The sequence below is a fragment of the Vanessa tameamea genome, chromosome 23, assembly GCF_037043105.1.
Source record: "Vanessa tameamea isolate UH-Manoa-2023 chromosome 23, ilVanTame1 primary haplotype, whole genome shotgun sequence".
Lineage (NCBI taxonomy): Eukaryota > Metazoa > Arthropoda > Insecta > Lepidoptera > Nymphalidae > Vanessa > Vanessa tameamea.
This window is the reverse complement of record NC_087331.1, coordinates 2,249,020-2,269,265: the sequence shown is the minus strand read 5'-3', so window position 1 is coordinate 2,269,265 and position 20,246 is coordinate 2,249,020. Positions and strand designations below refer to the sequence as shown.

Genomic DNA, 20,246 nt, shown 5'->3' with positions numbered 1-20,246 from the left:
ATAATAAAAAATATATTTCTATGATCATTCTATACTATAGCATGTTAATAATTTTTTTTTTTTAATAAATTTATATATAGAAATTTACAAAATAATAAACAAACACAATTAAAACATCGAGTTTGTTGTAAATACATTGTATTATTGCTAATTTCTTTGAAAAGTTTAGATATCGACAACTTGACGCTTTTCTTAAAGTCAAAACTTTAAACAGCTGTTTGTTTCAAACATTGAATATAATAAGAAACTACCAAGAATATGCAATAATTTAAACCTGTTTTGGGTTTTTACAACTTGTATTGGTGATTCATAACAATTTAAAATAAATGATGTTTTGATGCGATAAAATTCGCATTTAGTCTTTACTTTTCCTGTCCTACGGTTAAAACAAACAGTTTTTATTACAAATTTAGTTACAGAATAAGTTACTTAATTCTCGTAATGGATAATTTTCAAAATATTCCTTGGTAAGTTCTATCATTCTCGTATATCTTTTTTGACTAAAAACGCAAAAAAAAAATACGACTTTACTTTTCACAAATAATAATGAACATAGTAGGAAATTGTGGTGTAATCTAATCTTTACGAACTATTTGTTATAATACTATATCACATTTATTATTGATAATTATAATAAGCAAAATACACCACGGATTATTAAAAAAAATAAGAATAATAATGTAAACTATGTAACCCAATATTTTGCATGCATGTATTACTCAAATAAGTTCAATTCAATTTTACTTAAAAAACTTTACTTGATTATATTAAATTATCATACACTATTTCTTTATTTAAAATATATAGGTGCAGATCTAATTGGAGCTTTCCTAGTATTACAGAACAAGATAAAATACTGCTTCATGAATGTACAAATTTACCTACAAAGGACCTATTGAATGATGTCGAAGAAATCATAGAAAATAGTCATGTTTTCCCAATACCATTCCCGATAGAAACTGTTAGGTTTGTAATTATTATTACATTTTAAATATTTATTGCATATATTCCTGTCATTGTATTAATTCTTGAAATTTAATTTTTGTTATAACAAATAACCCTGATTTGTAAATCACTAATAAACTTACAGGACCATATTACTACCAAGAAAAACATCAAATTGTCTCTCATAAAAAAATTATAATATTAAAATTAATTTCTCTAATAAATATTATTATAAGTAATATTTATATGAACCTCTTTAACTAAATTGCTAATATTATTTTGTAATTTTTTTTAAATCCAGATTGGATTATTTAAAAACTCTCAGACCAATAGAAAGATTGGAAAGAAATATTGCATCAACATATCCAGTCATACATGAAAGAGTCATACTTTTGATGTCAAAGTTTTTGAATTACAAAAGGTAAGGTATAAAGAAGATAACATTTTAAATATGGAATATTTTTATTATGCCAACTACACACATTCCATATAATTGTATAAGATTTATGTAAATTAAATTAAGCTTATAAACTAAGAAACAATTTGTAATCTAATTATATTTCAGAGAATTTGGTTCAGATGTCGAAAAGGCTTTATACATGGACATGACAGTCCCAGAACTTATAGACAGGATATTAAAAAAAAGAGCTGTATGTTTTGTTGGGCCCAATGACAAATATAAACTTCTTAATGAGGAAGAGGGGTAAATACTTTTATTTTTAGCACAAGCTGACCTGCACAGATGGATACCACTCGCTCATCAACGATTCAATAGCCAAGTACTAAAACCTACCTAGCATCTGCTCCTCCTCCTAACATGCGGTCGAAACTAGTTTCATAATAAAGATTAATTGGTAATAAAGACATAAACCTTAATTATGACAATTTCTGTTATAAATTTGACATTTCACCACAACGCACAACACATTTTTTTTTTCTTATATATGTTGGTGGACGAGCAAACGGGCCACCTGATGGTAAGTGGTCACCATCGCCCATAGATAATGGTGCTGTAAGAAATATTATCCATTCCTTTTATCGCCGATGCGCCACCAACCTTAGGAACTAAGATGTTATGTCCCTTGTGCCTGTAGTTACACTGGCTCACTCAGCCTTCAAACCAGAGCACAACAATACAGAGTATTGCTGTTTGACGGTATAATATCTGATGAGTGGGTGGTACCTACCCAGATGGGCTTGCACAAAGCCCTACCACCAAGTTAATGATTATGATTTCATCATGACATGTAATTTTAAACCTATTTCAGTGCAGATGGATGGGAGGAAGTAGGTACATCAAAGGAAAATCCGCCACTTGTACTGGAAGATTGTTTGAGCTATGATGAAATGAAACTCTCCTCCATGGTTTATGTCAGTGGTTACACTGAATGTATCAATGATGGTGCAAGACACAATGATGGTGTTGTCAACGATGATGCCGAAGAAGATGCTATTATAATTGGTGAGCTTATTAATTTAATAATACTTGTGTTTCACAGTTGTTGAAATTCAGCTATAATAAATGTTGATAATTTGAAGAAAACGCTTCGAACATAATTTTGATTAACATAAAGAGAGTAACAGGTCTTTGAACTGTTTTGTCTTTGCCTATTTATGCACCTACAAAAAAAAAATGTGTGATAGCAAATATTTGTTAATAATTTAATATTGACCCAGGCAAGCTGTCAACAGATACTTCATTCCCTCTTCCCAATGCCAAACCCACTAGATAGATATCCTTCTTAAATTTATAATATCATTCAAACATTATGAAACCAAAATTTAATATTTTAGGCTTGATTGGCCCACGCTTCGCTCGGCGCGGTAAGATGGACTATGAGGATATCCTCATAACGAAAGAGCAGAATAGTCCAGAGAATGGGTATGGATGGGAGGGACAAAAATGGAAAAGTTTTTTCAAAATGTTTAAAACAGTCGATCAAAGTTCACAAAAACATCAGGCAGCCAAGCATGCTATGAGAGAAATGTGGTCTGATTTCTATGAGGTATAATTTATCGTTTTATGTTTCATTGCATGAATATCTTCTGATAGTAAGAATAACAATAATGTAACAACAAATAATATTGCATTTACAATGAACATTATTGATGTTACCAGATCAAAAATTAAAATTAAAAAAAAATAAAAATGTTTGGTAGAAACGCATTCAAAAGGTCGAAAATTATTCATAGATGATATTTTAAATTTTTAACTGAATGCTTCAAATTTTATGGTATTAAATAAAATTAAGACAAATGTATTAAAAAAGGGACGTCCAAAAGACAAAAACCGCACATGGGAAACACCGTGCCTCGTAAAGTTATTCTATTATTTTCAAGTGGCTTTACCTATTTAAGCAACATAGAGAATCGATTGAAGACTATCCCATTCCTTGACGGCTGTTTGTTATTAAATAGTTTCAGATTATAAAAGAGAAGAAAGATGGAGCACGTGGAACATTACAATGGAGCAAAAAAAGTAAATATAAAATCAAAAGCGCATGCAAATTCCCGGTAGTGCGAAACGATTCGTTGTTTGATAATACGTCGTAAGTGCTGTTGCTTTAAATATAAATAATTAATGACGTATTAACAAATTTTGTTTCCATTAAAACTTTTCCAATCTGCCGGGTACTTTGGCGTCGCGTAGGGATGTTGGATCACTCTGCATCTTCTACCGCATCACGGGGAATGTTCCGATGAATTGTTTGGATTATATATATATATCCCGTCTGCTAAATTTCTCTTTCGGATATCGCGTCATAATTCAAAGTTTTATTCACACTGCTGTTCGCCCTCTGTGAAACCAGCTTTCTTTTAGCGGTTTTTCCGAAGCGATACGATTTGGAATCCTTCAAGATAAGAGCGTATAAATTTCTTAAAGGCTGGCAACACACCTAGTAGTTACTTTCCGCCAGATGAGCCTCATAATCGTTCACCACATATATCATAAAAAAAAATGTGCACACACACACTATCGGGTATTTGCATTCGTCTGCGATTTTATATCCGCTTTTGTCGCTATAATGTTCCTCCGTTTTTTGTTTTATAATCTGAGTATATAAACATCTATATTTCTAGGCACCCACGTCAGTATACAGCGAATCATTGCTTAAAGAAATAAAAAGCAAAACCCCGCAATTCACAGACAGATACAAACACGTCATAAGGGGGAAAAAATATAGTTGTATATTTGACAATGAAGTGTATTACAAGAGGATATGTGTATTAGCTGAAGTAACTCTTATAGAAGCTGATTCCAGGGCTGAGGAGAGCGGGAGAAACGCATTTGTGAATGTCATTGGATGTGGTAACTTTATTTTTATTCTGACTGTACCTCGCGGTATTACTCGGTTTAAGTGTTGATTATACACCTTTTTCACGTTACCAATCATGTTAGCATTGAATTCTGATTAGATTCATTTATTTCTTACGTAAAACTGTATACAATTACTTAAGCGGTAATTAATTTTATCGTACTGCAAACAGAAAAAGTAAAAAATATAACAGAATAAAGTTATATTTTTCAATGGAAAATTCGAATGTGATATACAAGATTGAATAATTAATTTTATATTTTACAGGGCTCGGCGTTTGGATGATATCGAAGCATCAACCAGATGTCTACATTCTCACGTTTTTGGAGAGGATCAATACATTCCTTATGAATGACCGGTTAAATCATGTCACTGATATCAATTTTGGATATATCGATTGCAGTCCTGATGTTGAAGGTGAGGGAATGGATCTAGTGAATGATTGAGTTGCCACTTTTTAAATTTTATGACTATGTTAAAAAAATTAACAGACAAGTATTTTGTTTTAATATAGATTGTCTTTCATATATTACTTTGGTGTTGGTTACTGAGGGTGACTTGTTCAAAAGTCTTCGGTCAACTTTGTTTTAGTAAAGAATTATATTAAAAAATAAGTAATAATAATAATGAATTCGTCATATATGATATTTTTTACAATACAAACATATACATGGTCTATTCTACTCATGAATTCGAAATTCTAAGTAATTTAATTATTAGTAATTTGAATATTAATTTATTTTCAGTTTTATTTAATGATCGAGAAGGTGTGAAAAAACTTTTTCTTGAAAGTAAAACACATCCAAAAGGTAAGAATTTCAATTTTTGAAATTACTTTTCTGTCATTATATATTAAATATAATATAATGATGAGGATTAATGCTTCATTGCTTAAAATCGCTTCAAAAATAAGCCACTATTATAAAATATAAATAGAGTATGAGATAGAATCATAAATCGCCCTGCTGTAATGTTTCGTTCAATACACCTCCAGGTGGTATCAATGTGCAGCTTGAGAACCGTGAACCGTCGTCCCGACTGTCGGGCGAGCACGCAGGCAAGCTGCTGGTGCTCACGTACCCGTGGGACAGCAACGCGCATCCGGGGAACGAGTTCTGGTGAGTGAGACACTTTACCGTTACAACCTTGTGCTCACGTACCCGTGGGACAGCAACGCGCATCCGGGGAACGAGTTCTGGTGAGTGAGACACTTTACCGTTACAACCTTGTGCTCACGTACCCGTGGGACAGCAACGCGCATCCGGGGAACGAGTTCTGGTGAGTGAGACACTTTACCGTTACAACCTTGTGCTCACGTACCCGTGGGACAGCAACGCGCATCCGGGGAACGAGTTCTGGTGAGTGAGACACTTTACCGTTACAACCTTGTGCTCACGTACCCGTGGGACAGCAACGCGCATCCGGGGAACGAGTTCTGGTGAGTGAGACACTTTACCGTTACAACCTTGTGCTCACGTACCCGTGGGACAGCAACGCGCATCCGGGGAACGAGTTCTGGTGAGTGAGACACTTTACCGTTACAACCTTGTGCTCACGTACCCGTGGGACAGCAACGCGCATCCGGGGAACGAGTTCTGGTGAGTGAGACACTTTACCGTTACAACCTTGTGCTCACGTACCCGTGGGACAGCAACGCGCATCCGGGGAACGAGTTCTGGTGAGTGAGACACTTTACCGTTACAACCTTGTGCTCACGTACCCGTGGGACAGCAACGCGCATCCGGGGAACGAGTTCTGGTGAGTGAGACACTTTACCGTTACAACCTTGTGCTCACGTACCCGTGGGACAGCAACGCGCATCCGGGGAACGAGTTCTGGTGAGTGAGACACTTTACCGTTACAACCTTGTGCTCACGTACCCGTGGGACAGCAACGCGCATCCGGGGAACGAGTTCTGGTGAGTGAGACACTTTACCGTTACAACCTTGTGCTCACGTACCCGTGGGACAGCAACGCGCATCCGGGGAACGAGTTCTGGTGAGTGAGACACTTTACCGTTACAACCATGTAGCCGTAGTTTGGAAGTTAAAAGTGGTTACGATAGGGTACTTTCGGTGGTAAAAAATAGATTTTGAGTCATAAAAGCACATTATTCTTTTATTATATTAAAATTAAAAGTAGTAATTTTTAGTCTATATCACGTGACCTAAAACAAGAGTCGCTAAGGTGTGACGTCATATAGGCAAAATCTGTCACTTCAATATCATCTGGCACTTTGATAAACAATTTCTCTAGAGTTTTAATGCTAGTATTTGTACACACCAACGATATCAACAAAAAAGGTTTCAAATTTAATTTTATGGCAAGAAAACGTGTTTATTTTGCCGAAATATATCTTTTGTGGCTTTTTATCAGGAAAATCAGAATTTTGAAGTACTTTTTCATACATAGTAGAATATCTTATTCTGCTCGTATGTAAAGCCGTCGGTTTTGCAGTACAACTCGCGGTAGTCTTATTGATTTGTGAGATTGAAGGAATTAAGGATAAACTCTTGTTTCGACCAATACTTATGTATTACAATATATCCCATGCAGTTGATCTCTTTAGAGAATGACCGCCGTAAACGAAACCGGGTAAGAGAACATGCTACTTGATAATGTCGGCCGATTTATTAATGAAAATTTTAGGTTTGGTAGTCTACACTCATCAGGGGACCCGGCAGCCGCGTGCTCCACGCAGGTGTCGGAGCTGCACAACGCGCACGTCAACCCCGCCGTGAGCGCGCGCCACGTGCGCGTCGCGGGCCGGAGCGGGCTCCGGACGCTTTCCGAATACTGTCTCGCTCTCGTCGCCTAAGAGTGAACGAGACAGATATATATATATAATCCTGTGACTTTAATATACGTACATAGACCATGCTTTCCAACTACGTACATTCTTTTTATATTTATTCTTATTATGTTCTTTTATATTTATTGTTAAGGCTTAAAAGTTATAATTATATATTGAAATATACTGTATAACAGTTTTATATAAAATCATAATTAAGAAAAAAACGTTCATGGAATTAAATTATAACAAAATAATGACATAAGTACCTGTGCTATATATAAATATATTACGATTATATACATTTTTATTATGAAAGAGTTATAGCTACGTTTCAAATTTGCATTATATTTCCTTTAACAGTTAATTGTAAATAAACAGAATAAATAAATTTCATTTCAGAAATCGCAATTTGAAATTACGACTCAAGTATGTCTAAACATAAATTTATTTCATCTGTTTAAATTTTAATCGTTTGTAAAAGGAAACATTGTGACGAATTTCGCAAATGTTTTAAATATATTTATACGCTAATTTTAAGGACAAGTTATTAATAAATTTATATTTTTATATTTTATACAATTTATTAAAGGAAATTCATTTGTGTTATGGTTTTTTTTTCAAATATTTTTTAGGGGCGGACTTAATGCAAGGCATTCTTTGTCAGTCAACCCTTAGGTCAAACAGAAAACCATGAAGGCTGTAATAGGCTATTTGACAATGCGAAAAATAAAGTGTCAAGTGTTATGAGTTTAAAAATGTTTATTTATTAACAAAAGTTGAAAATAATAATTTATTTATTCAAAAATCCATAAATAAAAATGCATTTTTTTAAACGTTTGTCACGTGACACAAAATGCTCCTGATTGGTCGGGTTTATGATGACGTCGCTTGCTTGTTAATCTCGTTTGTTTACTGTATGTGGATTATATGTGCCACAGATTACAATACACGCAAGTGACGTCGCCGACCCCATTGCAGCGCCATATTGTCAAAGTAGCGTTTTCGTGCTATTTAAATATGGAATTTTTAATTTGATATTTTTCAGCAAATATGTACTAGAATTTAAAAAAAAAACAACTTTTACTGGGTTCCTTAACCTCTACTAAATAATATAAAATGGATTTTAAAAACCAGTCAAATAGCCTATTAATAATTGTAATGTACTGTTCCACCAAAATATTAATACTTATATATAAAACTATGGAATAAAAAAACTATATACATACATACACATATAGTATCTACAAAATAAATACCGATCTATACTATCTCTAGTAAATCATATAAATAATATTGCATTATAGATGCATGAGAACTAATGGCTTTCTGACAATAAGTGCTCACGTGCTGACGCCACGAGTCTTTAAAACTAAATTTAGAGGTAGCTTTTCTAATATGTTCGGGTACTTTGTTCCATAATCGGACAACTTGAACAGAGTAAAAATTAAAGACGAAACAGGAAGTATCAGTAGGAACAGAAAGAAGGTAAGAATCCTTAGAACGTAGCTGACGATTTATCACACAAAAATTTGAATTTCCCTGAAGCTTTCTGTTTGACATTAAAAAAAAATTCTACTGAATTAATAACAAAAATATAAATAAGCATTGAACTAATAAAATTTTTAGATAATAGCCCACAAATAATGTCCAAATTTCTCTTTAACAATTTCTAAATAATCGTATGGTCGTTACTGAAACTATACGAAACAAAAAGATAATCCAACATAATTTTGTATTTGTAGCCGGTAAAAATTTTTCACATATCCGTATCTGAGATCCGAAAAATAATTAAAATGTCTTTTATGAATTGATATAATTTAAAATCTGCTTAATAATATGAGAGTTAATTTCGAAGATCTCCAGCACAAACCTCTTAACAATAAATTGAACAAAAATAAATCGCTGCTGACAACCACATTTTATCATTTTTAAAACCTAAAATTGAGGGTAAATTCTCCTCAACTGGTAACTCTGATAAATCCAATGATAATATTATCTGTGTCTAGATAAAGGTAACCTTGAAATAACGAATTGTTACGACGCATTTTTTTGCAATAAATATTTGCATAACAAGATTACACAACCCGTTCTTCTGTTTACTATCAACAAACAATTATGTATTAACCTACTCGTGCGAATACTAGCATATCATTATTTTTTGTATAAAATGTATATGTTGGAATTTAAAAAAAAAAGTTTTCAACTATTTACATAATACATTTGATCCTAGATTATAATGGAATATCATGTCTTTGTACAACCCCGTTTGGGTAGGTACCACCCAATTACCAAATATTCTATCGCCAGCCGGAATATTTAGTATTGTTGTGTGAGAAGAGTTGAAGGATAAGAACCATACAATGAAATCATGACATGATTACTCTATTAATCGAGTCCCTTTTAGACCTCTATTAATCACTGCGATATAATGTCTCAATATTTCTAAGTACCTATGCATTTAGTATTTTAATCTTCTAAAATAAGAAATGACACAATGAGTGACTGTATTGAATCAAAGCCAAATTATATAGATACAATAATGAAGCTACATTAAAACTAATGGTAAAAACAATATCCAATTATTAATAAACCTCGCTACGTTTTCAATTTCAAAACAACCCGAAGATTCATAGAATAACAACGCTTACAACGCATCTCCCTCACGTGCATGTGCAAATAACAAACCAACAAATAGGCAACTTTAGGGAGAACAAAACAACACGCATCAACGTATCAAATCTGTCCACGGACTATTTTCCTCCGAATGAAAAATGTCGTAATCGAGTTCCTTTTCCATTGAATAAACTACTTTTTAGACTAGTACTACTACTTTGTGCAAGTTTGGGCAAGTTAGACCTGTTAATCATATATTTTACCGCTAAACAATATTGTTTTTTCTATTTGAAAAGCTTGTAAGTCAGTATATAATATATTAAACACTTGTTAATTCCAAACAAGTAACATCCATCTGATACATGTGTATATAACAAAACAATTCCTATTCCAAAAAATAACAATAACAAATTTATCATTAAGAATCATTAATTTATATTAAACTTTGGTAAGGAGTCGGATAAAATATAATAATATTACATATACTTACCTATAATACAATACAATACTTTGCGTCATTGCACGCAAGTCGTTATACTGACGGCATATTCTGTTAATTGAAGAATATTTTGCAATATTGGCGCGGGACTTAGTTATAAAAAACATATTATATTCGTTTCCAAGGTCAGCGTAGTACTGGCGATGTTGAGTACGATTATTATTCCTTAGTAAGCATTACCGTTCTTGTTAAGAATATATCAAATAATTAAAAAGAAGTAAAATTGTCTATGCCTAAATCTCATTGTCTTAAACTCTTAATTATAGGTAGTAACTAGTACGTAGACAACGTACGTACTAAGCCAAAAGGCTTTAGACTACCGCTTGAGACTAGGGCCTATGACGATTAACTATATATTAGTGAATAATAGTTAAGTAAGACTTATAAGCATAATGGACAATGATGACTACTAATCATCAGGTAGCCCATTTGTTAGTCTCAAAATAATTGTCCTACAAACAGACTTTAATCTCGGATAAATCTGAGTTCAAAAATTAAGCTTTTAAGGCTTTTTCTTTTCTGGCTTTAACCAAAAAAATGGCAACTGGCAACAATAATAACTAATACTTAACCAAATAAATCAATCAAAAGTTTTAATTTTATTATTTTAAAGGTAAGTTTTACGGATACGCATTTAATAAAACATTTAAATTAAATATTATGTTGAGGATCACTGCAATGATGATTCAGGTACTGACTTACTGCGTTCAAGCTGAAGAGGTAAAACTACATAATATGTTTGTAATAATATTTACATTGACATCTGATAAGTCAGCTGAATGTATTTATAGTTTTATTTTAGAATGATAAACAAACTACGCAATACTTGCAGCACTTCATTAAACCATGCAACAAAACGCCGAAAACCTGTGTAAATTATTATGCTATACTCTGTACACTTTTCAATACAGTTCATATCAAAATAGGTACTTAATACTTATCCACACTATACATACATTATATGTGAAAATAACTATCTAATTTTTATCAACACAACTAAACCACTGGACCGATCGTATTTGGTTTATAAAGATGTAATCTATATACACTGAAGAAGCCTGAGACCTGAATAAGGAACATGGGATATGGGCATTTAAATTAAAGGAAGAAAAAAAAGCAGATAGTCGCGGGGAAGATAATTGTCCCTCCGACACCATCTGCATTTATATATTATAAATAATGGATAACATTAAAACACGATGTAACGCGACGTTTAATAATAATTAGATTGATAAAGTATTAATGATAAGTTAAATAAAGTATTTTGTATGTGCAATTCGAAGCAGAATAACTTTATTAATTTTAATATTTCGAGCTATGAGCATCTTAGAAGAATTGGTTTGATGTCTAGTTTGATAGTTTCATATAGTTACCAATTTCGAAATTTCCAAATTACATAACTAGCTACTGTAAGTTACATATTATGTGATTCACATAAATAGACTAGTAAACAGTCTCGCAAATTATTCGTCGTAACTTTTGGAACCGATACAAACGCGATCATACGATGTTTATTTACAACTTAGAGCATTTTCATTGAACCAGACTAGAGGTGTGTCGAACAACTCAACATCGTCACAATTTTTGCTATCGTGATTCGTGATCTAAACGTGAACACAAACATGTTTTTACACAAGTATAAAACTACTTGTTATTGCACGCGTTGATTCAGTCTACAATTTTCTTTTGCGGTGAATACAAGATAAATAAATAAATACATATAACCTTGTGAATAATATAATATACCAGGAAGTGTTAATAGAATCAAGCCAAAAGAGAGCGAATATTAGAACTTTGTTTTGATTAGCTCATATTGGTAGCACTGATCAGTGATCGCGCGATCTGACGTCATTGCGCTCGCTGTCATTGATCTATTTGTGATATATTATTAGCGATATTTTAATTTATTTGCCAAGGTTTTTTGCGAAACTAAAACGTTTTGCGGACGTTAATATATAAATTTGACTTTTGCTTTATTACGTGTGTAATTAAGATTTTTCTTTAATCAATTTACTCGAAGTTATCCACTACATAAGTTGTGTACGTGATCAGTGTATGTGCATCGAATCAGTTGTACTAAAATTATCGAAATACTAAAGTACAAGTTGATTAAAGTTTAATTTGTACGTGGACAGTTCTTTAAGAACGGTACTTAAATAAACAATTGGCGAAAATGTCGTCGTTAGGAGGACAGTGGCGGATTATAAGGCACTACCTTTCAATAAGTAACTTAAATTCTGAAGTTGAAAAATTAGTGCAGAAAATTAAACCAGCGACACCCGAACAATGGGAAAGTAAGTTATACGTTTCACTACGACTTTACCTTTTATAGATAAATTTATTCATGAATATGAAAGGCGAATTCAAATAAATTTCATATTTTTTATATTTGCTAATTATATTGGATTCATGATTTGAAACAGTTTCATGTGAATCCTTAGAATTCTTATTCATACTTTTTTCTTATTCAAACATTCAACATTTTTTTTTTGTATTTTGTGCAATATTACATTTTTAATATACATATTAGGTATAGTATATTAGAATAGTAATTTAAAAAAATTAAGTCTCCAGAGTGTTAGTTTTGTTTGTTGTTTTGCACATTTTTATAGATATTTATATTTAAATAATCAAGTAACTGTCCTTCCTTTGTCATAGGTTTGATTAAAAAGTTTGAAAGAGCTTTATCAGTCAGAATAGGCCAATCTGTAGATGTGAAAAATGTCGAACAAATAACTACTCATAATAAAGTAAATGCAACAACAGTTGAAGAAACTGAGGCAAAGGTACAGAATGTAAAAGAAAAAAATGATAAAGAGGAGAAAATCAGCCAGGAGGGTCTGACCATAGGGTCAGAGGCTAAAGAAATTACCCTTGAGGGTCTCTGGGAGGGACTTAAGCTGAAAAAAGATCTTCATTTTGGAAAGATATCTGAACCAACCTGGAAGACAAACAAACCTATCATCACAAAGGTATGATTCATTAATACTTTTGTTTATGTAGAAGAAAAAAAATCATGATTTTTAACCATATTCTGTATTCATAGCATAATCAACTTTAGAACAAAGACCATTATTTTATGTAATCAAAGCAGATGTAATCCTTGCTCGTAAAAACATCATAAGATATTAATTATATAAAATTACAAGATTTATTAAAATTAGAAACACATACAAATTAAAAATAATAAACATATTTTTATATACAATCAAAGTGGTACTCATTTTTTATTAATCAGACTTTTTGATAATATTAGTTTTAATAACAATTTTTATTATCATTTGACCTAAAACCTCTATCTGTCATGCACTTCTCACTAATCAGTTTTATAATAAGTCATGATCATTCAATAACAATGATGAATTATCATAGATACTGTCAATAAATGTAAAGTAGGCAAGTATGATCAGCCCACTACATGGTAAACATATTTATCTCTCTCTGATTTCTTATCTGTGTTCAATTGTTATCTTACATTTATATAGGCGACATTTGTGATAATAATAATAATTATGTTAAGTCTTCATGGTATACTTCAAATTGTAAAGTACGTTGTATTATAATTACTAGTTTTAAAAAATTGCTTTACGCCCATATATGATTTTTTCACAGATTAATAGAACTAATAAGTTCTTATTTAGTTAATTATGTAATCAATCAGATTGATCTGTTTTTTTATTGTTGTGAATGAGGGATAAACTAGTAAACACACTTTGTAGTGGGAATATAGAATAGTTGTTTGTACTGATGATAATTAGACAGAACTCAATTTAAAATGTTAAAGAAGCCAATTCTGCATATATTGATTTTATTTACAATAATTTGCAAACATTTTATGGAATATTATATTGCTAAATCTAAGTCATGTTGTACAATTTTTTTTAATATGAGAAACAATTTGTTAACAGACTTCAATCCATTCCCGAACAGCCTATGTGATATCAGCTATAGTTACAGCGGAAACACCGGAATGCCTTCTAAAAAGAACTGAACATTTCATAGAACATCTTCAACAATACCCTGAGTCAAGAGACTATGCTATTAAGGTAAAAATTTGCACAGTTTCCAAATAGCATCCATGATTTTCGATACATTCCCCAATTAAAAACAAATTGTATGATATTAACTCAAAAATAGAAGGTTTTTTACACTATGTCTGTGTCCGTGTTTTATATTATAATAATGTTTAACTTGGATTAAACAGTCCTATTGAAATTGTTTGAAAGTATGTTTTAACTAGGTTCCAGTTCTTAAGTATAGATATCAAAGTAATGTTTTAAAAATTATCTATTACAGGAAGGAGCAGTCAGAGCATTATTAAGGGTACAGCATAAATTGAAGAAAAATGATGATATATCTATAAACAAGGAAGTCAACGGTCTTGTGAATGAGGTCAGTTTAAATTTAGAAACATAACATATACTTATTAAACACTTGACACAAATTGATCTAAAAAAAATAAGTTCAAATTCACAATGTCAATTTTAATTTAATTTTTAGGCTTTAGCCCTAATGGGTTACACTGGTCCTACAAAGAATCGTGGTCCCAACATTCTGTCAATAGACGGTGGAGGCATCAGAGGAATTATAGCGATAGAGATATTGAGGCACTTGGAAAGATTGACTGGCAGGAAGGTGCAGGAAATGTTTGATTACATCATTGGTGTCAGCACTGGAGCTATCATTGCTGCTGTCATTGGTAAGATCCTATTAAGATTGTGAATAATACTCATAATAGTGGACCATATACATATAATAATAGTGGTAATTATTTTTATTATTTTACAGCTAGCGGCGTAGGTAATTTAGAAACGGCTAATCAAATGTACCACACCTTATCAAAACAAATGTTTGGAAACACGTCTCTTATCGGTGGTAAGTAATACTTATTATGATAACTTTATAAAGCACTCTCTCTTAAAATGTTAATATATGTTAGAGTTTTCAATGATATTCATTTAATTATATTATAATGTTAACAGTTAATATGTTAACATTTTATAAATAGAATAAAAAATTAAGACAATATTTTCATTATAAATGATATTATATTATTTTATATTATTGTATTTTCACAGGAACATCTCGGCTTGTATGGAGTCATTCATACTATGATACAGATGCCTGGGAGAAGTTGCTGAAAGAGAACCTACAGGATTGCACGCTCACTGAATGTAACAGACATAACACACCTAAGGTAAGAATTCATTTGAATGCTATTAATAATATAATATAATCTACTGTATTCCATTAGGAAACTTTATTTTTGTTAAACAACTGGAAAAAGTACTAAACCAATATATGTGAAACTTATACTAGAAGATATAACATTTTATATGTTGAATTGTTTGGATAGCAAAAATCATTTCCCTAATAATGAGTAAATGTTTTATATATTGTTTATTTTATTAAGCAATACATAATATGTTGCACTCAATGTCTGCCGATGGGTTTGGTTGTAATACATAATATGGCGAATTTTTTTGTTTCCTTCAGTTACTCACTATCTCAAGTGAGTAAGTATTTTTCTAATAATTAAATAATATGAATAAATGTTTGACAGACTTTTTACTTTATAAAATCCTACATATAACCATTACTACTTATATATCTGATGTCATATCAAATAAGAATAAATGTAACGAAACATAATACAAATTGTTACAGATGGCGCTGGTGTCGTGCGTGGTGAACTCGGGCTCGCGCCTGGCGCCGTTCCTGTTCCGCACGTACGAGTGCGGGTTCCGCGTGCGCTCCGTGTTCGCGGGCAGCTCGCGCGCCAAGCTGTGGCACGCCGTGCGCGCCTCCGCCGCCGCCCCCACATACTTTACGGAGTTCCGCTTGCAGGGCCTGCTGCACCAGGTGGGAACACGCTGGACTATTGATCAAATTTATTGATTCAATTCGTTTTTTTTCGACCTAAGTATAATGTTTTAATGTTTTAACAGGATGGTGGTATAATGGTCAACAACCCAACTGGTGTGGGTCTGCATGAAGCTAAGTTGTTATTTGGTCCGAACAACATGAATAACAGCACAGTAATATCGGTGGGAACCGGAAAAGCTCTAAACAAGCATTTGGACTATGAGCTAATGAGCAAGGGACTAGTAAAGGAAACCTCTGGTACCAGCTGGAAGGACAAGTTCAATAAGATTTTGGACTCGGCTACTGATACTGAAGGTAACAAAATAAGTTTTAATATTATAAGATTGTAACATAGCTTTATTGCCAGAAATATTTTTTTAAAGAAATTAATTATTATTGTATATCACCAATTATTCCAATTATTTTTGAGTTATTAAAGTAATTTTTATAAGTTTTTAAAGTCACATGCATGCGAATTTGACACTTATGAAATGTTTTTGAATTACTCCTCATACAATTCTATCGACCGTAATAAAAACATTTTTTCTTTTATATGAAAAGTTTTAAGCAAGTGGACTTGAATAAGTTATTCGTCAATTTTACCACTAACTAAAATATGTCAAGCAATTTAAGATTTTATAAACCTTACTTTAAGCCAATGATGTTGCTCTTAACATTTAAGTGTATTGAAAGCTAAATAGAACCTATTTTTATTTGCAGGTGTTCATCTAGTCCTTAACGATCTATTACCACCTGGCAACTATTACCGATTCAACCCCCCTCTAATGGAAGAGTGCGCGATGGACGAAATCAATCCTGAAAAGCTACAAAATATGATCACAGACACGATGGCGTATATCAGGCGGAATCAGCATAAGTTCGAACAAGCGGCCGCCATGTTGGTAAGAAAACGAACAGTCACCCAAAGGGTTATGGATTATGTACATCTCAGGAGCCAGTTGATGGGTATATCCCATGCCAACTGACGGTCAAAGAACCAGCAAGAATATGAAACTTGCTGAATGAAAAGAGTGAATGGAATGAATGGAATGATTGATAACCAATCATTGTAAAGTGAATAAAGTTCACGAATCTTGATATCTTGACACTCCAATTATCAGTTATGGATTTTTACTCAACCACTGTTTATCCAAGAAGGGTAATGCATTTATCCTGTTAATTGTAATGTTATATACTTATAGCAGAGACCCAATTCTAATGTACCAGCGAAAATAATATATTTCAGCTGGTGGATTGTAAATATTTGCTATTTAAAAGAAATATAATCAATTACAACATAGCAATTCCTGCTATCTAAAAATATAAGTATTCAATCTCATTCAATGTAGTAGTTTCGTTCATTCATTCGTTTCGTTCATTTATAAGCGCATATTGCGATTTGGGGCAAATAAATGCTTAGGCGAGAGTGAGACGGATGTACAAAAGCTACATTTTTTTTTATAGATTTTATTACAATATTTTTCTTGAAATATTGGAATCTAAAATTTAGTATAGTAAAGAATTAAATACATAAATTGTTTAATTTTTTAAACAATTTCATTAATTAAAACTTAAAGAATATGAAAAGCTTATTTTTATTCGATAGAAACTAGTCAGTAATGATTTCGAATAAAAAATATTTTTTTTATGATATGTGATTAAATGTCATATAATTCTATTTTCAAACTTCATAATTATTGATTTATAGTAAAATGTTTGATATATATTGCACTCTTATCCGTATATGTTGCCTATTGTTATAGCTTGGCTATGAATGCAACAATAACACAGATATTACTGAGTAATGTCTAAAAACTATAATCAGTGTTTTATTGTTAAACACAATACTGAGAAATATAGTTTGCATTTATGAAACTTAACATTATAACTTAACTTAATTATATAAGCAAATTATAAATTTATCGCAACATGTATATTTGAAAGTTTTTGTATAGATATTAAGTGAATTGTGATAATTATGTCGGAAGATATTATGTAAATATTAAATTAGAAAATAAATTATTAAATAACCTTTCGGAATAAAATACTATACAAATACTTTATTGCATGTCAATGACATTTATATGTAGAATTATAATATTGCACTTAGGCAGCAATCTCTTCCAGACAGCCTTAGGAATGATTCAAATTATTCTCACATTATTTTGCTTCGATACTCAAATATAGTCTTTAAATATTGTGTTAAGCACATTAATTTCCTTTTACATATAAAATGCGATGCGCCTTAATGTAGAAAACAATAGATGTTAGGGTTGTACTTGACACAAAATATATTTAAAAAAAATATATTATTAGTACACCTATTAAAAAAAGGTATGAAATAAATTGTATGTAAAAACCAATGAATACTGAATGCGTCATAATGACTGGTGATCGAATATTGATTAGGAATAAATTGAATTGTAAATTATATTATTCCGTAAAATAAATAAAAAAATAAAACGAATATTAAACGCAATAAATAAAATTGTTTATATAAATAGTTTAGTTAAGCTATATAATAGCTTGTCTTATGACATTAAACCAGCTCATTGTATTCTTCACTATTATACTTAAATACTATACCTACATTGATAAGTATTGCAGACACTATAATAATTGTTCTTGTTGTAAAGTTTATGATAAATATTGTATCAGTTAATTTTATTGTATAATTAAAAATATATTACCTTTTTTATGAAAAAAAAAATGCTATCTATCACAATGACAGTTGATTTTTTTTTGAAGTTAATAAATAATCTGACAAAGGAATTTTGTTATAAAACATTCTTGTTTCCATAATATTAAAAAAACATACCAATTGTATTGTTCTTAGTTGATGAATTTTTAGTTTTGCTAAATGATAATCATAAAAAGCATTCTATCTATGTTAAATATAATTTGTTGTTAATATTTAATGTTATTAGCGATAAAACGCGATGGTAGAAGTTTAGTACACTGTTTTCTAGTCATTTGTAATTTCTTAAATAAATAAAATATCTATATACCTACTTCTTCAGTGTTTTTAATGTTAATTATATATTTATATAAAAAAACTTTTTGGTAACATTTGTCTTAGGGCCTATGCCGAATAACTGACATTATAATTACGTATACCTACTTTGAATAATAGATTTTTTCTGATGCTAAGTGGTCACTACTAGGTTACTACTGGGTACTACTAATTTGCACCATATGATTTTTTAACAATTTCTAACTTAACCAAAGCATCACCAAGCTTGGGAACTGAGATGTTATGTCTCTTGTGTCTGTAGTTACAATAACTCACCCTTTAAACCGGAACCCAGCAATACTAAGTATTGCTGAATATATGATGAGTGGGTGGTACCTACCCAGATGGGCTTCCACCACCAAGTAACAAGTTAAGCAAGATTAATCTGGCTATATGAGTATGGAGTTAGCTTCATAGTGATAATACAATTCTGCCACACTTTAGTAATACAGGTTCAAGGATACAAAAGTGGCAGATTTTTATTCGACACAGATATTTTTATTCGATACAGGTTTCCTCACGACACATTTCACAGAACACGAGATGAAAATACAAATTGAAGTCCACTAAAGTAAAGTATTGCTTGCTCGTGCTCGAACCCGCAATCTTTGTTTGAAGCTTATGTACTCTAATTGTAACCACTGGACTATCTCTTCTGACTTCGTAAAAAAAATAAAATTACGTAATAATTGTTTAATCGATTATGCCATACGTGTGACGTTTGTTCATTATGTAAAACATGTAGAGGCCGACCCACCGATTTATTTACGACAACTATTACACAATAAGTAAGTAAAGGTTTACGATAATAACGTTCATAATATTACGGAATAGGCATTTTTTGAATCCCTATTCTAATAAACGGTTAAATAGTTAACGATTACGATTCGATTGTGATAAAGTATTAGTGGAATCGGTCCTCAGGCCGCTCAAAAGATCTTCCTTTAACGTATACCATATATTCCTTTGTTGCGATGTAATCGGATCAAATAATCTAATGAAAATATGAGAAGCATTCTAGAAACGTATGTCTGACGTAAGAACTCATTACGGTGCCGTGACTTTCACTTCTTTATTATAGTTGGATTAAAAAACATGATCCTTGTAGGCTTATTAACTATAATTCATTATTAATATCAAATTTTAATAACATTACATTCACTTCCAAATATTTCTATAAGTTGAAATAGTAAATTATGT

General features: G+C 31.5%; 2 protein-coding genes across 3 annotated transcripts; both read left to right on the top strand.

Moving 5' to 3' along the window:
• Positions 1-170: 170 nt before the first annotated feature.
• LOC113403429 (uncharacterized) lies at positions 171-7,176 on the top strand. Of its 2 annotated transcripts, XM_064218676.1 has the most exons (11): positions 171-467; positions 808-966; positions 1,247-1,366; positions 1,511-1,648; positions 2,214-2,407; positions 2,740-2,951; positions 4,027-4,255; positions 4,530-4,679; positions 5,009-5,071; positions 5,257-5,380; positions 6,912-7,176. In XM_064218676.1, the coding sequence occupies exons 1-11, from the start codon at positions 442-444 to the stop codon at positions 7,078-7,080; spliced, it is 1,584 nt and encodes a 527-aa protein (XP_064074746.1). In that variant the 5' UTR covers positions 171-441; the 3' UTR covers positions 7,081-7,176. The 2 variants fall into 2 exon arrangements, with proteins under 2 accessions (XP_064074746.1, XP_064074747.1); XM_064218677.1 differs by lacking the exon at positions 808-966 and having other exon boundaries at positions 336-467.
• A 4,653-nt stretch (positions 7,177-11,829) lies between these two features.
• Positions 11,830-17,495, top strand: LOC113403606 (calcium-independent phospholipase A2-gamma-like). The gene is made up of 10 exons (XM_026644193.2): positions 11,830-12,462; positions 12,827-13,140; positions 14,077-14,214; positions 14,465-14,560; positions 14,669-14,867; positions 14,957-15,043; positions 15,247-15,365; positions 15,836-16,030; positions 16,117-16,348; positions 16,754-17,495. Exons 1-10 carry the CDS (start codon positions 12,342-12,344, stop codon positions 17,017-17,019), a joined length of 1,767 nt encoding a protein of 588 aa, XP_026499978.2. The 5' UTR covers positions 11,830-12,341; the 3' UTR covers positions 17,020-17,495.
• The last annotated feature ends 2,751 nt before the right edge of the window (positions 17,496-20,246 follow it).

Coding starts and splice junctions, on each gene's coding strand:
- LOC113403429 (XM_064218676.1), top strand. CDS start 442: ATGGATAATTTTCAAAATATTCCTTG. Junction 1,649..2,213: donor CTTCTTAATGAGGAAGAGGG/GTAAATACTTTT, acceptor AACCTATTTCAG/TGCAGATGGATGGGAGGAAG. Junction 4,256..4,529: donor TGTGAATGTCATTGGATGTG/GTAACTTTATTT, acceptor TATATTTTACAG/GGCTCGGCGTTTGGATGATA.
- LOC113403606 (XM_026644193.2), top strand. CDS start 12,342: ATGTCGTCGTTAGGAGGACAGTGGCGGATTATAAGGCACTACCTTTCA. Junction 14,215..14,464: donor CAAGAGACTATGCTATTAAG/GTAAAAATTTGC, acceptor TATCTATTACAG/GAAGGAGCAGTCAGAGCATT. Junction 14,561..14,668: donor TCAACGGTCTTGTGAATGAG/GTCAGTTTAAAT, acceptor TTTAATTTTTAG/GCTTTAGCCCTAATGGGTTA.